General features: G+C 42.3%; 1 protein-coding gene across 3 annotated transcripts in view; it reads right to left on the bottom strand.

The window, feature by feature from the left end:
• The window catches only part of ANXA2 (annexin A2), a 44,303-nt gene extending 22,812 nt beyond the window's left edge, over window positions 1–21,491 (bottom strand). Inside the window, exons 1-4 of one of the 3 annotated variants that reach the window (XM_082488650.1) lie at window positions 21,220–21,491; window positions 20,616–20,762; window positions 9,753–9,835; window positions 1,549–1,608 (exon numbers count right to left, since the gene is read on the bottom strand). In XM_082488650.1, the coding sequence (XP_082344776.1) occupies window positions 1,549–1,596 (48 nt within the window). In that variant the 5' untranslated portion in view covers window positions 1,597–1,608; window positions 9,753–9,835; window positions 20,616–20,762; window positions 21,220–21,491. Of the gene's footprint in view, window positions 1–1,548; window positions 1,609–6,411; window positions 6,495–9,752; window positions 9,836–20,615; window positions 20,763–21,219 lie in introns of those variants that run through there. The other 2 variants (XM_082488649.1, XM_082488648.1) reach the window with 2 other exon arrangements.
• Between the last annotated feature and the right edge of the window lie 1,180 nt (window positions 21,492–22,671).

The raw sequence follows: 22,671 nt of genomic DNA, 5'->3' as shown, positions 1-22,671 counted from the left end.
CTGCAAGCATAGATTAACTTCAGCTCAACTCCCTCCTTTCCTTAAAGGAAGGAGCAGACGATACGAGGCTGAAGCAAGCAGGCCAGTTTCTTTGTCTTGAAACAAATCAATCGCTATACTGCTGATGTAGAACACACAAATTCCTTAATGCACAAGACAGGACTTGGGTTCAGCTGCGACCATGCTATACCTTCAAGGTTAATAACTTTTTTTTGACAACAATGGGCGGCTGAAGTACTGTGTTTAAAATCAGTTAACTTGCTGAATCATTGCTTAGGGGAACCGAGCAAATCCTTTATGTAAACTAGCAACTCAATAATTGTGGATTGCAACTTAGGATCTACAGAACAAACCAGCTACCTGATATTTCTTGCACTCCGTGGCAGGATTTCTGATTAAAATGCTGGCATGGAACAGTATTCAAATTTGACTTTTGCAACTACTCACAAGCATCATGGAAGAAACATTTCTGTCCTTGAGAACAGATTGCTCAAATACTATTCCAAAAGTAATTCTCTGTTGAAACAAACGTGGCCAAGAAATCTGAAGAGTTGACTGCTTTTGCAGTACAAAATCAGCTTTGCTACTTACCTACAGTGAACTAGCCAGTTCTTTGCAACACCTCTTTCGCAAAGATCATGTGGTATAATTTATTTTGCAACAAGTAACAAAAATAGGCAAAAGGTTTGCTTGTACTGAGCTCAGATCTGGAGTTACTAGCTATAAAATTTAAAAGTATAGCAAGTTTGTAAGCAACATGATGAAATAAGGCATGATAGGATTCACTTCCTCTTCAGTGACAATCACAGAACCAGAAATTCATGGCATGATATCTTGACACTACACTGGTAACTCTACCATCTAACGTTGCAATGTAAGAAATCAAACAAAGACTATAGCTTTCCAGTATTTCAATAAAAATATCAAGCAAGTGCCGATGTGGTGGAAAATAGACAATCAAAACCAAGATTCTTTACACTTTCCAGAACAGAAAATGAGAAAAGAAGTTTGAGAAAATAATTTTTTTCAAGAGATAGTTTGGTTTTGGTTACAACTATTATGGGAATATTATCCCCAATATTTAATTCCCAGTAAGTAATGTTCTTCATTTTTAATTGAAAAAAAACCAAACAAACAAACAAGAGAAATCTTGGAAGGTATCAGCAAAACCAAACACATTTCCATCTTCTCTTATTGTCCTTAACTCACTTGTTCCTTTGGAAGAAAGAGGGACCACAGATGCGAACCAGCCATTCACATTTTCCTGTGATCTTTTATATGGCCCAGCACATGAACACTGCTCACGCTACTGGCCAGTTAGAATTGTCGTTAAATCTAGTCACCTCATATAATCATCCTACGGTTTACAGCTATTTTGTGGCTGAAAACTGATCACTGCTTTCTAAGTTTTTACTCAAGTTAAAGTAGAAGAGATGTGTGGAATCTTGTAAACTGTGCAGCTCAGTACAATTGTTGGTAGAGTCCTGTAAAAGAAATAAGACGTGGCATTTAAGTAAAACAAACTTTTCTTGTTTAGATAATACTTACATCTCCTTCAAGGCTGAGCTTGCTTAGAATTTCATGGACAGTAGTCATCTTGAAAGAATGCTGGAATAAGAGAAAAAAAACAAAACAAGTAGACTTAAATATATTTACAATTACCTCAGTGTGTTATATACTCCTGAAACACTGCAGCACTGAAAGTGACAGTCCAATGAACCTGCTAATCCCAAGCAAGAAAGCAGATTTAAGAATTTCCAAGCCACACCGCTATTAATACTGCAACAGTGAGAGGTCTTCATTTTATTGCACAATAAAAAATTATCTTTACTCCTTAAAAAAAAAAAAAAAAAACAAAAACCACACACCACATTTCTTCTGCATTTCAAATACTTAAACTTAGGAACCAGAGAATCTCTACCTTAGAAACAGAATCAACTAAGCCTACAACTCAGTACTGGGAAAATTGTGCAGAAACATTAGAGCCTGGTCCATCTTAAAGCTAAAAAGCAACAAGTAGTAGCATTTAAATCAGACGCTCAATTCCTCAAGTACCTGTGGAATACATTGAAACTACTTATATTCATGCAGATACTTTATAAAATGATAATGCTCTTCAGTCTTTAAGCCTAGACACAGGCCACAGATGCCTCTAATATCATATGGTTTTGTAGCGGCTCCCCAGTAATAAGAACCACAGAACAAGCTACAAACACCAGTTAGTAACATGATTGTCAGATACTAGTTAACAAGGACTCTCTTAAAATCATAGCTCCAAAAGTAAGAGCCATTGAAGCAAGGTAATCAATATAATTGCTCCGTTGCCAGAACCTGCATAACATTTTGCTAACATATATAAAGAAACATAGGGAACCCCCCAACCCTCAGATAGATTATACACAGAGCAGAAATGAATATTGACGCGATGTGCTTATGTTACAATGCTCTAGCTTTTTTTTCAACTCTGGTTTCTGGTCAGGGAAGTTTGCCAGAGCTGTATTACTGTTATACTGGAAAGGCCTCTCAACTAAGGAGGAAATTTCTTCCAAAGGTTATAAGGCAGAGGCAATATTTAAGAGGCTGGATGCATTCCCAAAACTCTGCTCTCAAATTCCTCTATTGAGAGGACAGACATTGCCACTCATATTACCTTCTAGTCATCCATCCAGGTTGGCACCTGCAGCAAACATTATTTTGCCTGTTGAAATTAAAGCTTGTTTCTCAGGAACTCTACAATCAAGCTGTAGAGATAACATTATCAATCAGGGAAAAGACTTGGCTTGATGAAAGGTAGGAGAGAAAGGACAGCAACACCTCAAGCCCAGTGACATTCCACTAACCGATAGCTGAGCCTGGAACCAAAATTGCACTATCTTCAGCCTCACTGGCTGCCACTCCCTTCACTTCCACGCTGTCACTGGTTCCCCTGCTCCAGCTCCCAGATAGCATGCCTTCTGAGCCAACTCCCCGCTATTGTGCAAACCAGTCCTGAGTATGTCCCTTCTACACGTTTTCAGATTATTTTTTTATCCTCCATCAGTCACTCTTCCGATGGTATCAGGGCTTTCTCAGGGAAGCAGCATTAGCCCCCCAGGCAAATTTCCCAGACAAACCAAACTCATCTCCACTAAACGATCAATCTGAAACCAAGAGCTCAGGGAACCAGCAAGAACTACGAGACAGTTTCTTAATAACGAAGATCTGGTTAAAACCCTAGAACAAGTGTTCGCTTTTTGTTTTAGCTCCTGTAAACCTCCTGTACATGAAGAGAAAAGCAGAGAAATCCTTACTTTTAACATATATAGCAAGAGTTATGAGAATAAGACACAGAAACACAATTACATGGCTTTTGTACTGTAACTGCTGTAATCACGCCTTTCCTCACTTAAAAAATAGAAAGAAAACCTTTCATCTTCTGAAGCAACCTAGGTATAAGTAACAAAAGCAACTTTACTTCAAGGAAAAATTAAGATCCCAGGGGAGAAAAAATAAGACGGCGAATGAAAGTCACAGTCATGCATCAACTTATTTGAGAATAAATCTTTTTCAGAACAAAAATCCAACCCAGCCCTTTAAAGATGCTGCAGAAATTGTAATAAGCTGCTATCTGCTATTGGCACCATTAACCACGCTGGCTAGAGGGGGATGACATATTACTGAGCTATGAAATTCTTAATGTTTACTCTCAATAAAATGAAGTGCCTTAACAATGAGACCTTTGTACTCTGACAGTATTACAACCAATACCAAGTCCTTTAGTCTTGCTTGTCACAAAGAACTAAAAAACACCAGTGAAAGCTGAAGCAAAGCAACTGCAGTATAATCTTTCACAAAATAATCACTGAACAGCTTTTTGCAAGACTCCTGTTTCTAAACAAATTAAAAACCACATTGAATCAGGCTTGTTGGAACAAAAAACTTGAACAGAGTCCAGGAACAGAACTAACACACCCTCACGTAGAGCTGGAACTGGGAGGTTCATATCATCAGCCCACAACAATGCTATACAGCAGACCGCCCATCAGCATCGAGCTGACAAAAGAAAAAAAATGGGAGTTTTTGCAAGAATCTTTGCAGAGAAAGATCTTTACTCAGAGAACAAATGCATCTCTTGTCACACCCTGCTTTGTAAGGCACTCATATTTGAGAACAGACTCTCACTGTTCTCTGATGGACTGATTTTATCTGATGTAGTTTTGACAAGTAATGGGTGGGTTTGAACATGTAAATAGAAAATACTTGCACTAACTTGTTCTTCCTTACACTGGAAAAGAATCAACTTCTACCTTCCAGCTGTAAACTAATACTTCAACACCTTAAGGCAAGTTTCTACAACTGGTTTTCCTCCTAAATCCACATTATGTAATCCTGACTCATAATGTTATTCTACTAAGAGAGATAGTATCTGTTTTGACCTCGAACCCCACAGAAATCATTGGTTTGCAAATCTGTTATTATATTTGGCCTAGGCTATATTCAGTACCTTATCCCCATAACTGTTTGGTGACAGAAGAGCGCGTGTTTAAAAGCAGCCCCATATCTTGATTCCCAGGGGCAGCTCACGTATGCTACAGCAGAAAAAAACCTCCATGTGATCCATGGAAAAAAGTGTCAGGTATGCACAAACAACTACATTGCTCAATAAGCAGAGTTAGCATTTATTATACTCTTGTAGACAGAGATTGAGCAAAGGGTGTTCCCAGAGATCTGAGCCAAGGAAACGGCATCCCCGGAATGAGAGAATGGAAACTCTTTCACTTGGAGCACATTTGTGTCTGGTCTCCAAAAACTAGGGCAAAGCACGGCAACAGAGGAGATGAGGGAGAGCGAGGAAGATCTGCAACATCTGCTGTAAATGAAATAAGCACTCAAAATCATTCATTTATATACAGTACTAACCGCAAGTACAAATGAGCAGAGCTGTATCTCCCCACATCACCCGATAAGGTTTAGCAGATTATTCAAAGCCACTACTTGGAAAAAAAAAATAGCTTTAAAGAAAAGAATTTCAAAACCCATTAAGCCATGCTACCACAAACACACTTTAACTGTTCTCTTCCACGGACACTGCTAATAACCCAGGAGATGTTCCATTTCAGGAAGATACTATACACATACAAAATTAAGGACTTTTATTCCTTCAAATTCAAGTTATTCTCACTTCTGAGACTTTACAGGAAAATCTCTCCTCCCCCCCCTTTTTTCTTTAATCAATGCAAACCATTCCACACATTAGCTAGTGGAAACTAAACTCACTAGGACTGCTTATTACAACTAGCTCCACCAACAGAAGGCACACATAGGGATGAATCGCTCAAGGGCACCAAGGTTCCAAAAGATTCTTTCACTCTTGACTCTACGTTGGGGTCTGCACATCTCTGTGCAAATACAGCATTTGAATAGGAACATAAGAACAATGAACATTAAACAGAATTAGAGCTGCCATGTGCAAGGACACAGCTCATTTCTGCATGACTATCCTGAAATCATTTCACTTCTCTTCCAGTTAAAATACACTTTGCAACATCCCTTTGCCCTACCTCCCCTCCTCACTCGAGGAGGAGGAAGTGGTGTCCAAGCTGACTCATAATCCAAAAGGCAGCAGCAAGATCTCAGCGATTCTGCTCATAGCCGGGGTGGGGCGGGAGATGCCGTGCCCGACCCTGCCTCTGCCAGCAAGGACCCGCGCAGGGCTCCCGGGCACGCCGCGGGAGGGGAGAGCGAAGGCAAACCTCGGGCAAGCGCTGGCCACCCGGGCTCTCCCTGCGCAAGGGCTTCTCCGCTGCCCGTGCCAGCGGCAGCATCCGCGGCGGCGCCGGCGGCCGCAGCCACGCCCTGGGCGGAGGGGAAGGGGGCGCTGGCCCGGGCCGAGCCCGGCGCGGCGCCCAGGGCGGGCTGCAGGCTCCGGGGGCCGGGCCAGCCCGGCTACGGCGGAGCGGGCACCGGGGGGGCTGGCCGGACGGCACAGCCCGCCGCTCCGCGCTGGCGAGTGAATTTACAGCATCATCGTTAGTCCAGCCGATGCTTTGTGTACCTTAACGAGAAGAAAGGAGTACTTGGGGAAGTTCGCCGAAGTTGGCGACCGGTTCCTCTTTCCCGGGCGCTGCCGCCACACCCCGTGTCGGTGCGAGGCGCACGGAGCTCTCCGGGGGCAGCCTCGCCCTCGGAGGCCGCCGCTGCACCGCGACGCCGGGCACAGAAAAGTAACGGGCGGGTAACGCCGAAGGGAGAGAAGAGCGCGGCGCGCAGGAGGGCGGCGGCCGCACCCCGCCACCGCCCCGCTCCCGCCGGGGAAGCGGCTACCGCGCGTCCCGACACCCACTCGCACCCCCCGCCCGGCCCCCCGGGGACGCTGCCTCCCCCCGCTCCGTGCCGCGCTGGCGGGGCCGGGGCGCTCGGCGAGGGGCTCACCTGGCCGGGGCGGGCAGGGCGGCTCTGGCGACGGCTCTGGCGGCGGCTGGGGCCGGCAGCGGCCCGGGCGGGGTTTTGTAGGGCCGAGCGGGACCGCCCCGGCGCCCCCCCGGCCCGGCGCTGACTCACCCGGCCGCGCCCGCCTCCCGCAGCAGGAAGGGGAGAGGGACGGGGTGGGCAGGGGTAGGGCAGGAGCGGCCTCTCCCTCCCCACCCGTGTCCCGCAGGGCGCTGTCCCCGTCCCCGGGGGCCCCTGAGGGTGCGGGGAAGGCGCCGGGAGCAGCGCCCCGGGCTGCGGGGGCCGGGGCTCAGCCCTCGCCCCCCAGCCCCGCTCTCCGCGGAGCCCCGCGGAAGCTGCCGGGCGCCTGCCCGCCTTTCAGACGCGAGGAAAGCGGCCCCCGCGGCGCCGCCCGGTGCCCTGGGGGAAGGCGGCCCCCGTACCCCTAACCCCCAAGCCCCGTCCCTCTCCCCTGTATTGCGGGCACAGCAGGTCGTCGTTGCAGCCCTGTGCTTTGGGGTCCCCAGAGCAGCGCAGCTGCGGTGGCGCTCAGGCTCTGGGGTTGGGCTCAGCACCTCCTTCCCAGGCACACAGGGGACACGAGCAGGACACATCAGCACCCCTACGCCCCACGCCCCGCCAAGCTGGGCACTCGCTGTCACCGAGCCCGAACTGCACCCTCCTGCTCTGGGCTCACACACGGCAAACCAAGTACCCTACAGCCTGCAGCTATAGCCAAGCCTGCTTCGCACCAACAGCATCCAATAATCAGTACTCAGAGTTGAGTGTGTAAGTGCCAGAGTATCTCAGCTGTGAGAAGTCTCAGTGACGTCTGCCACAAGCAATAAATGCTACAAGACCAAGGGACGAGCTCTGCTCTGAGGCCCGCTGAATCATGCTCAGATAACCCGAACGGGCGTACCACACCCAAAAGGCAGGGGGGAATCAAAACTTCTGCCAGTCTGGCTTGTGAAAAGTCAATTACTGAAGCCCAGATGCTACACTGGTAATAAGAGGCAAGATATAGCTGAAAAGTATTTGCAAAAGAAGACCTTCTGTTGGATCACTAGCTTACTGTTTCACCACAACAGCGTGGCGAATTTACCGGTGACCCATCTCAAACACTGCCAAAAAAAACAAGCACTCCCTAACTCCCAGTACATGCAGTTATTCCTGTAATTTACGTGTGCATACCTTTAGGTAGTCCTTTCAAGAGTATGTTGTCACAGAGTGGTTTTGATTCTGCAAAGTGATATTTGCCTCTGCTACAAGGGGGTTTTCTAGGCATAGACAGAGATGTCTTCTGTCTCAGACAAAGGGGGTAAAAAAGTTTTAGGCTTGGCCAGGTGCATAAAAACAGTGGTGGCAAAAGCAGGCAAGCAGAAAAGAGACACAAGAATGTGGGCTGAGAGATAAAGCAGTTGCTGGGATGAAACAAGATCAGAGATACAACAAGAGAGAAATATTAAGAAATACTACACTAGACTTTGAACACAGAGGCAACAGAGCAGATGGGTGAACTGGTCATTGCAGAAGGTGAAAATAATGTTAATAGCTGTTTTCTGAATAACCAAAAGTGACATGAAGGGGCCAGCCATAGGAAAAAGCTTATCATGGAACAGCATTTTGTCAGAGAACATCAGTGCCAGTATTGCATTAGTTTGACATGTCTTTTTGGCAAGGCCACTGGGGCAATTTCTCTGTGCATTAATGAACCTGTCTTTAAAAATTAATTCCTGGGTATCCCACTTCCACCAGTGCCTGTCATTAACAGTGAAATGGATATTTTCCCCCTGCTTTTCAGGTTTCTTAAAAAAAATAATCACTGGTGACTTGGAAAGGTGATTCTCAGATGAAAAATACTTACAGTCCTAGAAGTAACAGCCATTCTGTACTGCAGTATTCATTAGGGACTTTCAATGGGGATAAGCAGCTGAGCAGAAGCCAGGTAGCCAATTTGCCTACTAATGGATGCACAGTCCCTCAGGGATAGTTTCTTTACCCCCATCTCTTGTCAAACTTTCTTAAAGCAAAAGCAGAAAAGCATAACCACAACACCCTCAGCTGAAAAAAGTGTTTTCACATGTAATGTATTGCCAACATGCAACATATATGCTGCATTCTTGTATAAAACCTGCTGAGTCACATATTAATGAATGAATTCAGAGATGAACACATTCATTCTCTTAACTGAGGGTCTACTTACCTTTCAGTCCTCTGGAAATTGTTCTCTTTTTAATAATTCAATACGTCTTAAAATTTGAAGCAGCTCATATACCACCATTGATTTTGGTTAACTCGATCTTCATACAAACAGTTTGCAAAAGCTTTGATATCAAGTGAACTATTATCATTATAGACACATTAACTGCAGCATAAAAAGATCTTCCAGCAATTCCAACAGCTTCAGAAAGGGAACAGAGGTGTCTCTAATATCCAACTTAATCAGCAATTATTCAATCTCAGAATCACACATTCACCTCAGTTTAAAACAGGCAGCAGCCTCTCTGAACTTACACAAGCTTCAGGGACTGTTGAATTGATTTAAAAAGAAAAAAGACTGACAATAGGGAAAAAAAGAGCAACCGTATTCAGAGTCACGAAGATATGAACGTTATATTCAAACATATTATTAATTCCCTCAATTGCTCTATGCTTATGTAGGTCAACTGACATCAAAGGCACTTGTACCAGCTGGGGAATCTAAGTAGTACGAACAGCAGAAAACACATTAACACTTTTGGCAGAACAACCAACCACCCCATAATACCAAGGCCTGTTGACCCTGCCTATGGAAATCTGATATATTCTTCATACCTTTGAGATAAAACTCTACAAAACCAGTGAGTTGAAGAAGGCAGCAGTCAGACTGCGCAAATAGGAAAGACTTCTGTTATCTGCCAAGCAGGGAAGGGAAATTAATTCAAGGGGAGAACAGCAACCAAGTGCCTGAATCACTTTTTAAGTAGAGACATAAGCTTATAAGTCACATGGGTTATTTCTGAAGATTTACCCAAAGCCTAGAGGGTCCGCACAGCACCTATCGCAAGGGGTTCTGGTCCACAACCGCTGCTCCGGAGCACTACATTAAAGTAACTACTGTCAGCATTAGGCTGAACAAAAGGCTGGGACAATGACTGCACTCATCACAAGTCCCGTGTCTCTCTGTGCATGCCTCACAGATGTTTTACTGGAAGAAACACGCTGCAACCAGCCCACAAGTAAGGCAGCGCCAAGAAAAGTTTTCAATTTGTTTTCACATTGCTTAGTCCCCACACCCCCTTACAATATCTGCACAGAGGGTCATATTTCAAATAACCGGCAACTACTTCAGCTGCAATTACCTATTTGTGATCTCCAGCTTCCTGCACGCTGACCACAGAAATCAAAGAGAGAGCACTTTTGTTGACTGGAGCTCCCCAGAGTCCTGTGGACGGAAAACCAAATGTAACTGTGCTAACTTCTCCTTCGTCCCCTCTGACAGCTCATTGTGACTGTCGTTCATCCTATACTCTATGGACACACTGTAGGTCCATCCTCTCAGACGCAGCGACATTACCATTGCTAACTCTCCCATTGTTTTCTTACTGCTTAATATTTGATACTAATTTTATCTTCTTTTTCCTCCCTCTTTCAATTCAATATACCATTTTCTTCCACTTCACCACTTTCGATTTTTCTTCATTATCTTCTTCTTACGTTATACTACTGGAGGCTTCATGTCCTTAACTTGACTATTCAGTTTAAGTTCCCCTCTGACCCAAACCTTATCTTTGCAATAACACTACTGCATATGGGGTCACTCCAGCTCTCAGTACATTTTTCTCTCACTTCTGTCCCTGATTGTTTGGCTCCTTCATCTACACAGATACTCACAGTCTTTCAGCGTGCTGTCTCCAAAGAATCAAAAGATGTGTTAACACTGGAGTTATGAAGGCTACAATTCTGTCAATATGTATTCCCTACTTAAACTTTTTTCTTGATTACAAAAAAAAAAAAAAGGATCAGGATAAAGGACCTTCTGGTTTAGGTGTGGCTGAGCCTCTATGTACACTGTTGCTTCCCTGAATGTGCTATGTTGCAAGAGGATAACATAAATTCCATTCTGATTAATATATGGATGAGGCAGACCTCTGGGTGTTATTTTTGCACCTTCATTATTTGGTCTAATTTGGGAACTGCCATGATACAAATACACATAGATTTGTTATTAGCACTTCGAGTAATCACACGTTACAGAGAAAGTTAAGTATAACTTAAAAGTTGTGCTAGTTGGGTTCCCAGGATAACAACTTGGCAAGTTATTATGTCTATGGCTATAGGCATAAAGGAGGAAGGACTCCTGAAAGCACACTTAGACTGCATTAGTAAAAATCTAAACTTGGAAAGTGTTTAACTTGTTTTGGTTTTTTTTTTTTTTTTTGAGTGGGTGGAAATGCAACGTTTTTCACTAACATCCATAAAGATTTACTCTAAATCTTACAGAACTGTAATTCCAATGTATGTTTTTGAAAAACAGATTGAAACCAGAACACCAATGCCATCTTTTATCTACCACAATACCAGAGAACCAGACATCTTGTTAGGTGCTCCAACTAACAACCTAAGCCCTCAGATCAATTCTATTCTGTGCAATCTCATTCCTACGCTACGTGCACATTCCTGCACAAATGTTATTCTCCATGCAGAGTTTCATTTACTTGAAATAATCCCTTTTAAAGCGCTAGACTTATCTCTGGAATGACCTTGTGTGCTAGCCAGATTGCTAATATTCTGTTACATGTGTATTTTCCAAATGAAGCATTATAATAAGTAAGGTAGGTGGCATTTGCTACTTCAGTCTGGGTACAGAGAGGGAATAGGACATCCTGGTTAGAAACTGGACACATGGACTGTATGCCCTGCAGTGCTATGGTGTGATCTTAGATTGTTGTCTTCTCTCTGATCAGGTCCTGTCTTTCAACTGTTAACTCTTCAGGGCAAAGACTAATGCAGTATTGCATCTGCTAAAGAAAACGCTAAACAACATAAATTACTTCATCAACATACAGGAATAAATTAGATTCATCAAACTGTTTCCAGTTTATCTTCATCTGTTTCACATGAAGTCTACATTACATGAAAATTGATGTAACCTTGTGTAAAGCATGTATTCTAGCAATCATTTTAACTGATGAAGACGTGACAAGTGTTATGTTCTACAGTTACTTCCCATGCAGAATCTTGAAGAGTTTCACACATTACATTAGAACCTGACACAAATACTTTTCATGGCTAGTAAAACATCTACCTGTCTCCCCCTACCAGTTGGCTGCATCTTGCATGTGACTTCTAAAAGTCTCCTCTTATATCCTGGCACTCGTTTATCACTGGATTTGTCTTCAGCTACTTCTCGACTCTATATTGGCAAATTAATTTGCTGTTCAGCATCCCTCCTCTGACACTTTCATGCATGTCTGACGATAACCTTAGTTTGAACTCTGATTTCTTTTCATAGATTTTCCTTATCACCAGTGCAAATAACCCCATCATCCTCATTCTTTTATCTCACAATCTCAATGGATCCTTTCACTCTAAGCCTATGGGCACAAGGAGCTTGCCTCCACAAAGAACCAGATGTCTGGGTGACTTGGGATCTGAATCAAGACAAGGGAGTAACAAAGCAAAGTATTATCTAAGACTATAGTTACAGGACTCGGTCAGAAAGAAAAACTCCTTTAAGTATGCACAAAAGCTAATAATAAAGAAAGCTGTCTCAGGGCACATATACAGCCTAAATAAAGTCACTACCAATTGCCAAAACCTGTCAGTGTATGTCACCATGGTGGAATCCCATTGCACTGGTAGTCCGCTCTTGACAGAAAACAACATGGAATCATCTATGCTCTGTCGAGGTGCTCAGAAGGAAGCAAGATCCTTTGTTACTCTCATCTAGCTGACAGGTAACAACATGGGCCAGCGACTTCAAAGGTGCAGTAGGCTTGTTTCCCTCATGACTCAGTCCAGGCTATTGCCTCTTCTTTCCTTCTGTTTGGCATGCTAACTACAGTAAGTCCAAGATGTATACACATTCAAGTGACACAGAGATTCAGTGAGGAATATGCATCATGAACAAATGCTAACCCAGCAATTCAGACACTTTTCTGCTCTTTGGTACACGTGTGACTCCTCTGGCATACGTTCCTCATTAATATTAAGTATCTGGAGTTCAGTTCAATTTCTAAACTAAAACATGAATCACTAGCTTTTTGGTTTTTCAGCCTGCCTCAGAAGTAGTTACCTAGTGTGTGACTAGGAGATGTTGCCTAGATACATACATAAACAGAAATGAAACATGCTTGCCAAATTCTTTGTACTGGTATTGGTGGCATGAATTAACTCAGCGTGTTTACACTGAACGAAGTAGTCGCAGGATACACAAACAGTCACTATGTGTGTAACCATGTTTCAGTGAATTTCCTCAGTCCACTGGGGATTTCCTGATGCCCTGCTTGATGGCCAGCTGCCTCTGTATCCTAAGATCGTGCAATCTGAGATAAAACAATGGCTGTAGAGCATAGCCAGACATTAAAGAAGGTAAGTTTTCTTTCTGTTTTCAGATTATCAATACCTTCAAGCACGGTTTAATCTACCTAGGGCTGGAGAGCTGCAATTCCATCTGAATCCAGATATCATGCTGTCTTTGGTCCTATATACATTAACAGGTTAAAAATACACATCTCAAACCCACTATGACGAGTTCAGCTTTCCCAGCAATATCAGCACAATGCTGCTAGCATAAACAGACTACCAGTATATATTACAGCATTAAGAGAGACCGAACCCATTAAGATGACACAGTGCTTAAAACGATCACAGCTGCCAGCTCCACAATAATGTTCCCCAGACTGCCACCACACTGGAAAACACTGTAGGAAATATTACCCATGCACGTAGGAGCCTGACATCATCCAGGACAGACCAGCATGAATAATCACTACAGAGTTTGGTCTGTCTTGCCAAAGGACAGAAACAGCTATAAAAGATGGAAGCTGCCAAAAGCCCTCAGGGAATTTTTCCTAGGAATAGTGTTAAAAGGTTTCATGTAAGACCAAGTCTGTTCTGCTTCATTGTTTCCCATCATTATGTGCTTTTTCCACTTTAGTGACTCAGAACACAAACAGTCCCGTGGTTTGGATTAATCTCCTGGCCTCTGCCAAAGCACAGGGGAGCCTGTCACGCCTTAAATACGTCCCTGAGAATCTTGGAGAATAATTCCAAAAGTTGCAAGGAATCTAATTAAGCACCATCTAAACCTACTCTAAAAATCCTTAAACAACAGGTTCCTATGGCAAATCTGCAGGCTGCTAACTGCACACTGCAAAAAGTCTCTCCTTTTTATTTAACATCATGCCACCTCGGAAATGGCCCATAAAAATGGCTTTAAAAATCACTTACAGATTGAAGTTCACTGACAGAAATCAGCATACTATTACTACAGCAATCTGGAACACAGCTGTAAAATTTCAATTAAAAATCAATGATTTTGTGAAACAGCAGGAAAGTTTTTTGAGTTTTTTGTTTCTTTTAAAACATATCAACCCTGTTTTAGTACAAAATAACGTAAACCACCTAGGATTTTGAGTAAGTTCTTACATGATCTGAACTTCATTACTAATTAGGCTCAGCTGAAGTACTAGCTGCAGAACAAATGATGCCTTGCAACACAAAGAAATGTCACAAATTCTTGATTAAATATGACTGTCTACACTGATGTCTTTTTTTGCTCTTTTAAGTGGCATCTTATAGCTTTAGATAAAATCTAACGCAAAGTAACTTGACTTCAAAAAAGCTGTTGATTGAGTTGAAAGGAATGGCTGTTATGAAGAGATTTGTTTCTGCCAGGCAGGCTAAGACTTGCTTTTCCAGGTCAGAAGCACAGGTTTGAATTCTAAAACCGGAGATCTCTTCCTTTAACGAATCAGAAGAATATATTAAAAGCCCATTGTTTTAGCATAACGGAGTACATGTAATACTTAACATTTTCATTAATGTTTGCTTTCAAATAAGCCTTCTGTAAATACTTGAACTTGAGCTGGGCAACTTTCCCTGCTGTGTCCTGTGTGCTAGTAGCTAGTGCTCACGCAGGGAACCGATCTTTAACCTTTAAGGACATGAAACCAAAGGCTTTAGTGATAGCATGATACAGATGATTTTCAAACAGGTCCTCACCACTAAGGTTTAGTTCTCTAATACTACCATCATCCAGGAAGTCATTAATACAATAACAAGCAGCCATCACAGTGTGTATAGAATAACTGAGTTCAGAACAGCAGAGGAAAGGAGTGGAAGCACAGGTGACTGATCAACAAGAACAGACATGGAGAGACAGACGGCTGTTGTGCTTCCTGTGGAGATCAAGGCTGCACCAAAGAAAGCCTTCAGGAGCTTTTTGCCAGTATAGAAGGATAGAACCCGAAGTTTAAGCCACAGCCTGACACGCTGTCCTGGTTTCAGCTGGGATAGAGTTAATTTTCTTCCTAGTAGCTGCTGTGTTTTGGATTTAGTACGGGAATAACGTTGATAACGCATATTGTTTTAGCTGTTGCCAAGTAATGCCTGTATTAAGTCAAGGACTTTTTCAGCTTCCCATAGAAGCTGAGAGGGTGCATAGACAGGACAAGGTGGCCAAAGGAATATTCCATACCATAGACATCATGCTCAGTATATAAATGGGAGTTGGCTGTGGGGCGGGAATCCGCGATCACTGCTCAGGATGGGTTGGGCAATCGATCACTGGGTGGTGAGCAATTGCATTGCATCACTTATCTTGTATATTCTTTTACCATTGTTATATTTTCTCTTTTGTTACTGTTCTATTAAACTGTCTTTATCTCAACCCACGAGTTGTTTTTTTTTTTTCCTTTTTCTCCCTCTTCTCCCTACCCTACTGGGGGGTGGAGTGATGGGAGGAATGAGTGAACAGCTGCATGGTCCTAGGTGCCATGTGGGGTTAAACCATGCCACATGTGCACACACACACACAGAGTAGCATGAAGCCACAGACATTTAAAAGCCAAAGAAACGTGTACAATATTATATCTCCTCACTTTGACTACTTTAGCTGGTAGAAAACCTATAAATGGAAGATAACGCATTCTTTTGATAAATATGATGTCATGTGAAATATCTTCTCTGGAAAAGGCAGGAAACAAACTTATTTATTCATGCACCCTCATACAAATCCACTGCTTGTTATTAACAACAACAAAAAAAAAAGGCTGTAGTGACAGGTCTATTGACCCACAAGTTTCTTTTTCTCCAGAGATAATGACAGTGTCAGTACAACATTCTCTCCAGGTTTCTTAACCTAAATGTGCTGCTTTTGCATTAAACAAGCCCATTTAATCAATCTGACTGTGCATCCTGCTTAGGTTACCCACAAACAAGCCGAAGAATTTCAACTGTGACATGAGCACTTGTTCATTTGGAAATGACTACAAAATGCTACGTGCAGCTATGCAGTAATTATACCTCCTTTTCATTTTACTACTCTTGCTATTACCAAAGAATACCCAGAGAGTTGCACGAGACTGCCGTCCTCCTGTCAATCAAGGGAACAGAACTGTACAACAGCATTACTGCATGTGTTAACTACATGGTTCTGAACTAAATGGGTTTTGACTGCTGAGGTAGCTTTTAACATGCCTAAATGACCTGCTCAGTAGAGGGGACAAGAAGCAATGGGGTTCTGACAGCTACTTCCTTCCCTCTTTTTTAAGCTAAAATTTAACCAGACGATTAAAATATTTGTTGAAGTGCTTTGTCTGCCAGGCAGCATAGCCCACACTAGACAGACTGACGAGTGACTAGCTTCAGTAGGATTTTTTTTGCATTCTTCCTGTTTTTTTTTCATTTTGAATTGCTTGCACAAAGATTTGGTAGGTGGAGCTTTTGAATATATAGGAACATCAATTGCAGTGGGCCTGGCACAGGATGGCACTCATGCTCTTCACTCAACTATAAGATAAACAAATTTTAAAGTCTGCATTAAGGCAAGAGCCATGAACAGACTTGAATTATTTTCAAAGTTGCATCATTACTCTAAATCTGATTTTCAGTGATGAAATGAAGTTCTAAACAAATATTCTCATTTTATTCACAGATTCTTTTAAATAGTTTCTGAAAAATACACTAGAAGCATTGATCTCAGAGTGATTTGGCTACACTGATTATTAACATGGATATTTACAAACTTATTTACAAAAAATCCTTATGTTCTTCTTTCTACACTAAAAGTATACCAGAAGGGAGAATTGACGTGAGAAAAGCTAGGGGAACTCAGCGAGACCAGAAATGCTACATCATTCCCTTTAAAACCACGGCATGAATGCACTACAGCAGTGGCTGTGGTAGCAGCAAACCTTAGAGGAGGCAAGATTAACAGTCATGGGCAAGACTTTCCGTTAGATGTATTTGGGAAAACAGTCAGGATCCCAGGTGTACTGATGCATCCTCAAGTCAGAAAATTAACCTAGGAACAGAAAGGTAAACTCTAATTGAGCATAATTGCTCCCAACAACTGATTCTAGGCCCAGATGTACAGCATTTGCCACTTTACTCAGATTCAGGTCTGAAAAAGCACTAGACTGGTCAAAATTTTGTCTATTTTTCTTGTTTCACAGTTGATCATCTAAAGATATCTGCATATGAACCTGTGTATAAACTCTGGAAGTTTACTATGAGATCACAAAAAATCTTTATAAGGAAATGCCCAAGCTTTCTGACTATATTTGTACTGAGGATGGGTGGTTACACCATTGTGACCTCCCCAGAACACCTTTAGCACATATGGAATAGATAGGGAACAATCAGTCTCTATTTGGCATCACTTTTTCATCTTTGATGTTTTGTTGAGGAATTCATTAGGTCTTTTTCTACGTAAACATACAAATTCAACTATTCTCATGGTGCTAACACAGGTCATTGGTAGCAAAGGGCTGACTGCAGTTACACAACATTACCAGAATGACAGTCTCATGTTTCCTGTTCTTCTGAAGGCATTAGTTCCTAAAAGCCTGCAGTGATGTGAGAATTTGGTGAGGAATGAAAGGGGAGTCTATAGCTCTCACTTCAAGGTAAAATTTCAAAAATATAATCCCAGTCACATGTCCTTGAGTATCAAAATGCTTGAAACACCCTTGAAACACTCAAAGGGCTCTCTTCATTAAAACTCACAATAATTTTAAAACTCTAGATTTTTAAGAGTCAGGATCATTACCTTTGTGCAAAGAATTCTGACAATATCTGGCATGGTAGACCTTGCTCTTTTTCTTTCTTCACAAATTGTGGTCAACATGGATTTACCAAGGGTAGATCGTGCTTGACCAATCTGATAGCTTTCTGTGATGTTATAACTGGTTGGCTGGATGAGGGGAGAGTCGTGGATGTCATCTACCTTGACTTTAGCAAGGCTTTTGACACTGTCTCCCATGACATCCTCATTAGGAAGCTGAGGAAGTATGGGCTAGATGAGGTGACAGTGAGGTGGAATGAGAGTTGGCTGTGGGACAGAACTCAGAGGGTTGTGGTCAGCGGCACAGAGTCTAGTTGGAGGCCTGTAACCAGTGGTGTCCCCCAGGGGTCAATACTCGGTCCAATTTTGTTTAATATTTTCATTAATGACCTGGATGAGGGGACAGAGTGTATCCTCAGCAAGTTTGCTGATGATACCAAACTGGGTGGGGTGGCTGACACCCCAGAGGGCCGTGCTGCCATCCAGCATGACCTGGACAGGCTGGAGAGCTGGGCAGAGAAGAACCTAATGAGGTTCAACAAAAGCAAGTGCAAGGTCCTGCACCTGGGGAGGAAGAATGCTAGGTACCAGTATAGGTTAGGGGCGGACCTGCTGGGAAGTAGCTTGGGGGAGAAGGATCTGGGGGTCGTGGTAGACAGTAAATTATCCATGGCCCAGCAATGTGCCCTTGTTGCCAGAAAGGCCAATGGAATCCTGGGCTGCATAGGGAAGAGTGTGGCCAGTAGGTCGAGGGAGGTCATTCTCCCCCTCTACTCGGCACTGGTGAGGCCACAACTGGAATACTGTGTCCAGTTTTGGGCTCCCCAGTTCAAGAGGGACAGGGAACTGCTGGAGCGAGTCCAGCGAAGGGCAACTAAGATGATGAAGGGCTTGGAGCATCTGCCTTATGAGGAAAGGCTGAGAGAGCTGGGACTCTTTAACCTGGAGAAGAGAAGGCTGAGGGGAGACCTTATTACGGCGTACAAGTATCTAAAGGGTGGGTTGAAGGAGGATGGAGCCAGGCTCTTTTCAATGGTTCCAAGTGACAGGACGAGGGGTAACAGGCACAAGTTAGTACACAGGAAGTTCTGTTCAAATACACAGAAAAACTTCTTTACGGTGAGGGTGCCAGAGCACTGGCACAGGCTGCCCAGGGAGGTTGTGGAGTCCCCTTCTCTTGAGATTTTCAAGACCCGCCCGGATGCAGTCCTGAGTAATGTGCTCTGGGCAATCCTGCTTTGGCAGGGGAGTTGGACTAGATGATCTCTAGAGGTCCCTTCCAACTCTGAAAATTCGGTGATTCTGTGAAATTATATTCATTTGGCAGCAACTAAGAAATGAGAGGCACCGATGAGATACGTGCTTTTTCTTGAGGCACAGGCAGGTAACGTCACATTCCTAGCCTTTCATACTGCCTCACAACAGAGGAATCTCATGCACATCTTGAAAACTGTTAAGCTAAGTACATCTGAGTAAATTTTAGTGAAATGAAGATGTATTCATGTATCTTTCAGAGACATTGGCTCTAAATATAACTATAACTGTAATGTGAACTATCACCATCCAGCTGAAGGAAGCTGGCTAGGCTGATTGGATTATATAGCTTTGGTCAACAATATTAGTACACTTTTCCTTTTAGCTCTTCTGAACAAGGACATTGCCCATTGGAAAAATAAACAAACGGCTTTCCTCTAATAGGGGAATCAAAAATAGGAAACGTACACTTGTAAAAACATGCTGTGAATAAACAGAATGACGTGGCTATTATATTTCATTCAAAGAATCAGGGAATATGTCACTGGGCTCTGTAATAGTCCCCCTGTTTCCCCCCTCTAGTTACTATAAGTGACAATGTTCTTTTGAAATCCTTTAATCACAAACAGTAAGAAGAAAGATTGTTTCCTCTGTATTACCTCTACTGTTACACTTCACACAAAACTCCTGTGATGTCTTGTGGAAGAATGGGTCTTTCATGTCTTTTTTTTTCTTTCTTTCTTTTTTTTTTTTTTTTCTCTCACTGGATAAGCACCCTACCCCACAGAAGAGATAAGTATCAATACTGAGGAATGCCCTGAGGTCTGCGCTAGGACTGATACTGTTTAATAATCCTTACATTAAATTATTCTACAAACAATTTAGAAATTGGCAGTGTATTAATGCAGTTCCATAAAAACAACAACAAAGAAGTCCCTCTGCAAGGTATAGGACAATGGTGTCTTCTCAGTCTTACAGCTAGATGAGCACCAGCTTGCCTTCAAGACATAACCATAAGTAAAAGCAGCCTTGAGGTTATCTACAGAAGACTTTCATAAGGCTAAGAATGGCTGGTATCAGCTTTTTGTCAATGATAATCCTCCACCTACAAGCTAGATAGGGTATAATTCAAATGCTCTGAGCTTAGACTGTCACCAGGCCACCAAAGTTGTTTTCTGGCATTGAGAAGGAAATTTAATTTGGGACATATAACACAGCAATGCATCTTTGAACACATTTGAATGTAATAATTTTGGCATAGAGTAATGGAATTTGACCTTGCAACCAAAATTTAAGAATCTCTGCAGAAAAATACAATTGAACTGCAAGTAAAAAAAAAAAGCAAACATACTTTTAGCACAGAGAAATATAACATATCAAACAATGAGAGTGCTTCTGGGAAGGAGCGTACCTGCACTTGTAAGAAAGACTATTTTCTTAAGAAAGTAGAAGTTTAGTTATCTAACTTCTCAGAGAAAGTTATACATCCAGTCAGCCTTACACAGGAGGAGAAATGGAAAATGCTCCAGTTCTTTCTACTAGTAGAACTAAAAGCAGCTTAAATGGAGGTCAGCACTAAACATTCTGAAAGACCATGTCTGAACTGATTTTTATATCCTTTTGGAGACAAGCTGCTATTTAAAACACAGGGCAAGCAAATCAGAAGCAAAAGAAGTACCTCTTCAAATGATTCAATGTCTGCCACAGAACTTCACTGCATGGGGTTGCAGAGTCATTTGCTGTTGGCAGCTCCCACCTGCCAGCACAGGAATGGATGTCTGGTCACTCGGTCCCAGTTCTCTGTGCTTCCAGCTGCTAGGCTACACTAGAAGACAGAGGAAAAAAACACAGTAAATATATTCCTAACGTATTTTACATAGACAGTGTCTATTGTATCCGTAAAAGGTTTTGCAGTTAAACAGGGAAGGTGGAGAGGTTTAGCCAGTCACATACGGGAATGAAAGCAGTTTGTGACTCCTTAGCGCATAGTGCAAATCAAGTTTGAAAACACTTATTACTGCAGAAATAAAGTAAAGTTAGATTTCACAACCAGTAATCCATTGCAGTTGTTCATGCTAATATAAAGAACTGATAAAGTTCCGTGGTTTTGCACGTATGCCAACCAGTAATCTCAAATGCCAAGAATTCCCCCCTCTAGTCCTCCAAAACTAACTTCAAACTGCCTGAACATGATACAAAGCTATCAACTTAATCTCGTAACAAACACCAGCGAATAGAGAGAACAAGACTTAATATCAGTGATATTATAAAGCATGGAAAACCTTATGTTCTCAGAGGGTTTCTTCCATTTTTAGTGAAGTGGTTAGTGGCCCAACGCTGAAAGAGTAGTTGAGTTGGTCATGAACAGAGCTTCTCAGCGGCTGACAGTGGGTCCAGTACTACTCACTATTTTTACAAGTCCTCTGGATAACATGATGGAATCAATTTTCACCAAGTTTGCAGATGACACTAAATGGGGAGAAGAAGTAGGCAGAGTGGACAGATGAGCCACTATTCAGAGAGACTTGGACAGGCTGCATGATTGGGCCAACAAGAATTTCATGAAACTTAGCAAAGATAAAGTCTTGCACCCAGGATGAAATAAACCTAAGCAGCAGCGCAGGCTGCTGCACTGGACTACAAACACCCACACTGAAAAGCTATGAGAGAACTGAATACAGAGATCCCTGTGAAAATCAGTTTTACCAATTCTCCAACACTTAGAGCTTCCTGTTCTGAAAGACAGGACAGCACATACTTCCCCCTGTACACCAGGTAAACCCACATAAAGAAAAAAAAATCTAATAAGGGAAAAATATACCCAGAAGATTCTTAGACTGGATAAGCTACATCTAATCATGCATTCCAAATGCATATATAAAAGATAGTTACAATACAGAGTGACAAAAAGTAGTAATTACATTTAAAAACAAGGCATATAAATTGCAACATAAACACAATCCATTCCAAACACAGAGCTGAAGATTGACATTACAGGACAGGACTGAGATCTCTGGATTTTTTCTTCCTAAACTCAGTGGGTTGAGGACATAAAAAAAGACCAGTATTAGTTAGCTGTAGAGCAACAGTTAGCTGGAGGGTAAGATCCAGGCCCAAGGCCCACTCACCCACCTTCAGCTGTAGTTTCCTGCTTCCCGCAGCTTTACAATCTGTGTTACATTTAGGAATTTATACTTTGGTGGCATCACAACAGTCATGCTCCCCTGTACTCCTTCTTTCTCCTCCACAGGTAACTGTTCATTCAGGAGCACTCTATACAGAACCACAGATCCAGCAACTAATATCCAGCACGTTTTCTGGTTTTACTGAAATCTTTTTTACCAATTATTTTCTTTAGACTTTTTCTTTGTTTCAAATTTCTGATGTTACTGCCTGAAATAAACATGCTATCACTTTTCCCTTCTTTTATCAAACTCCTTCAAACACGATTTTATGTTAGATGCAAATATAAATAGAGTATACTTTGGTACTCCCACCCATGATATGTGAACAAAACCAGGGTCTGTTCAAACAACTAACTCATCTTAAAGCAATTTACCTTAGTTCCACTTGATCCAAAAGAGAACAATCAAATAAAACATAACTGTGAATTAAAAAGCCACCTCGTGTTGTATACAAACTCCAGATTCCCTACCTATTCTAAACAAATAAGTAACTACAATTAGTATACTTTCATTAGTAGTATACTAGTGTAGTATAATAATATACTACTA

Source organism: Vanellus vanellus, assembly GCF_965231255.1.
Source record: "Vanellus vanellus genome assembly, chromosome: 11".
In the NCBI taxonomy this organism is placed as follows: Eukaryota; Metazoa; Chordata; class Aves; order Charadriiformes; family Charadriidae; genus Vanellus; species Vanellus vanellus.
Note: the sequence above shows the minus strand (reverse complement) of the source record. Positions and strands in the feature narration are given on the sequence as shown.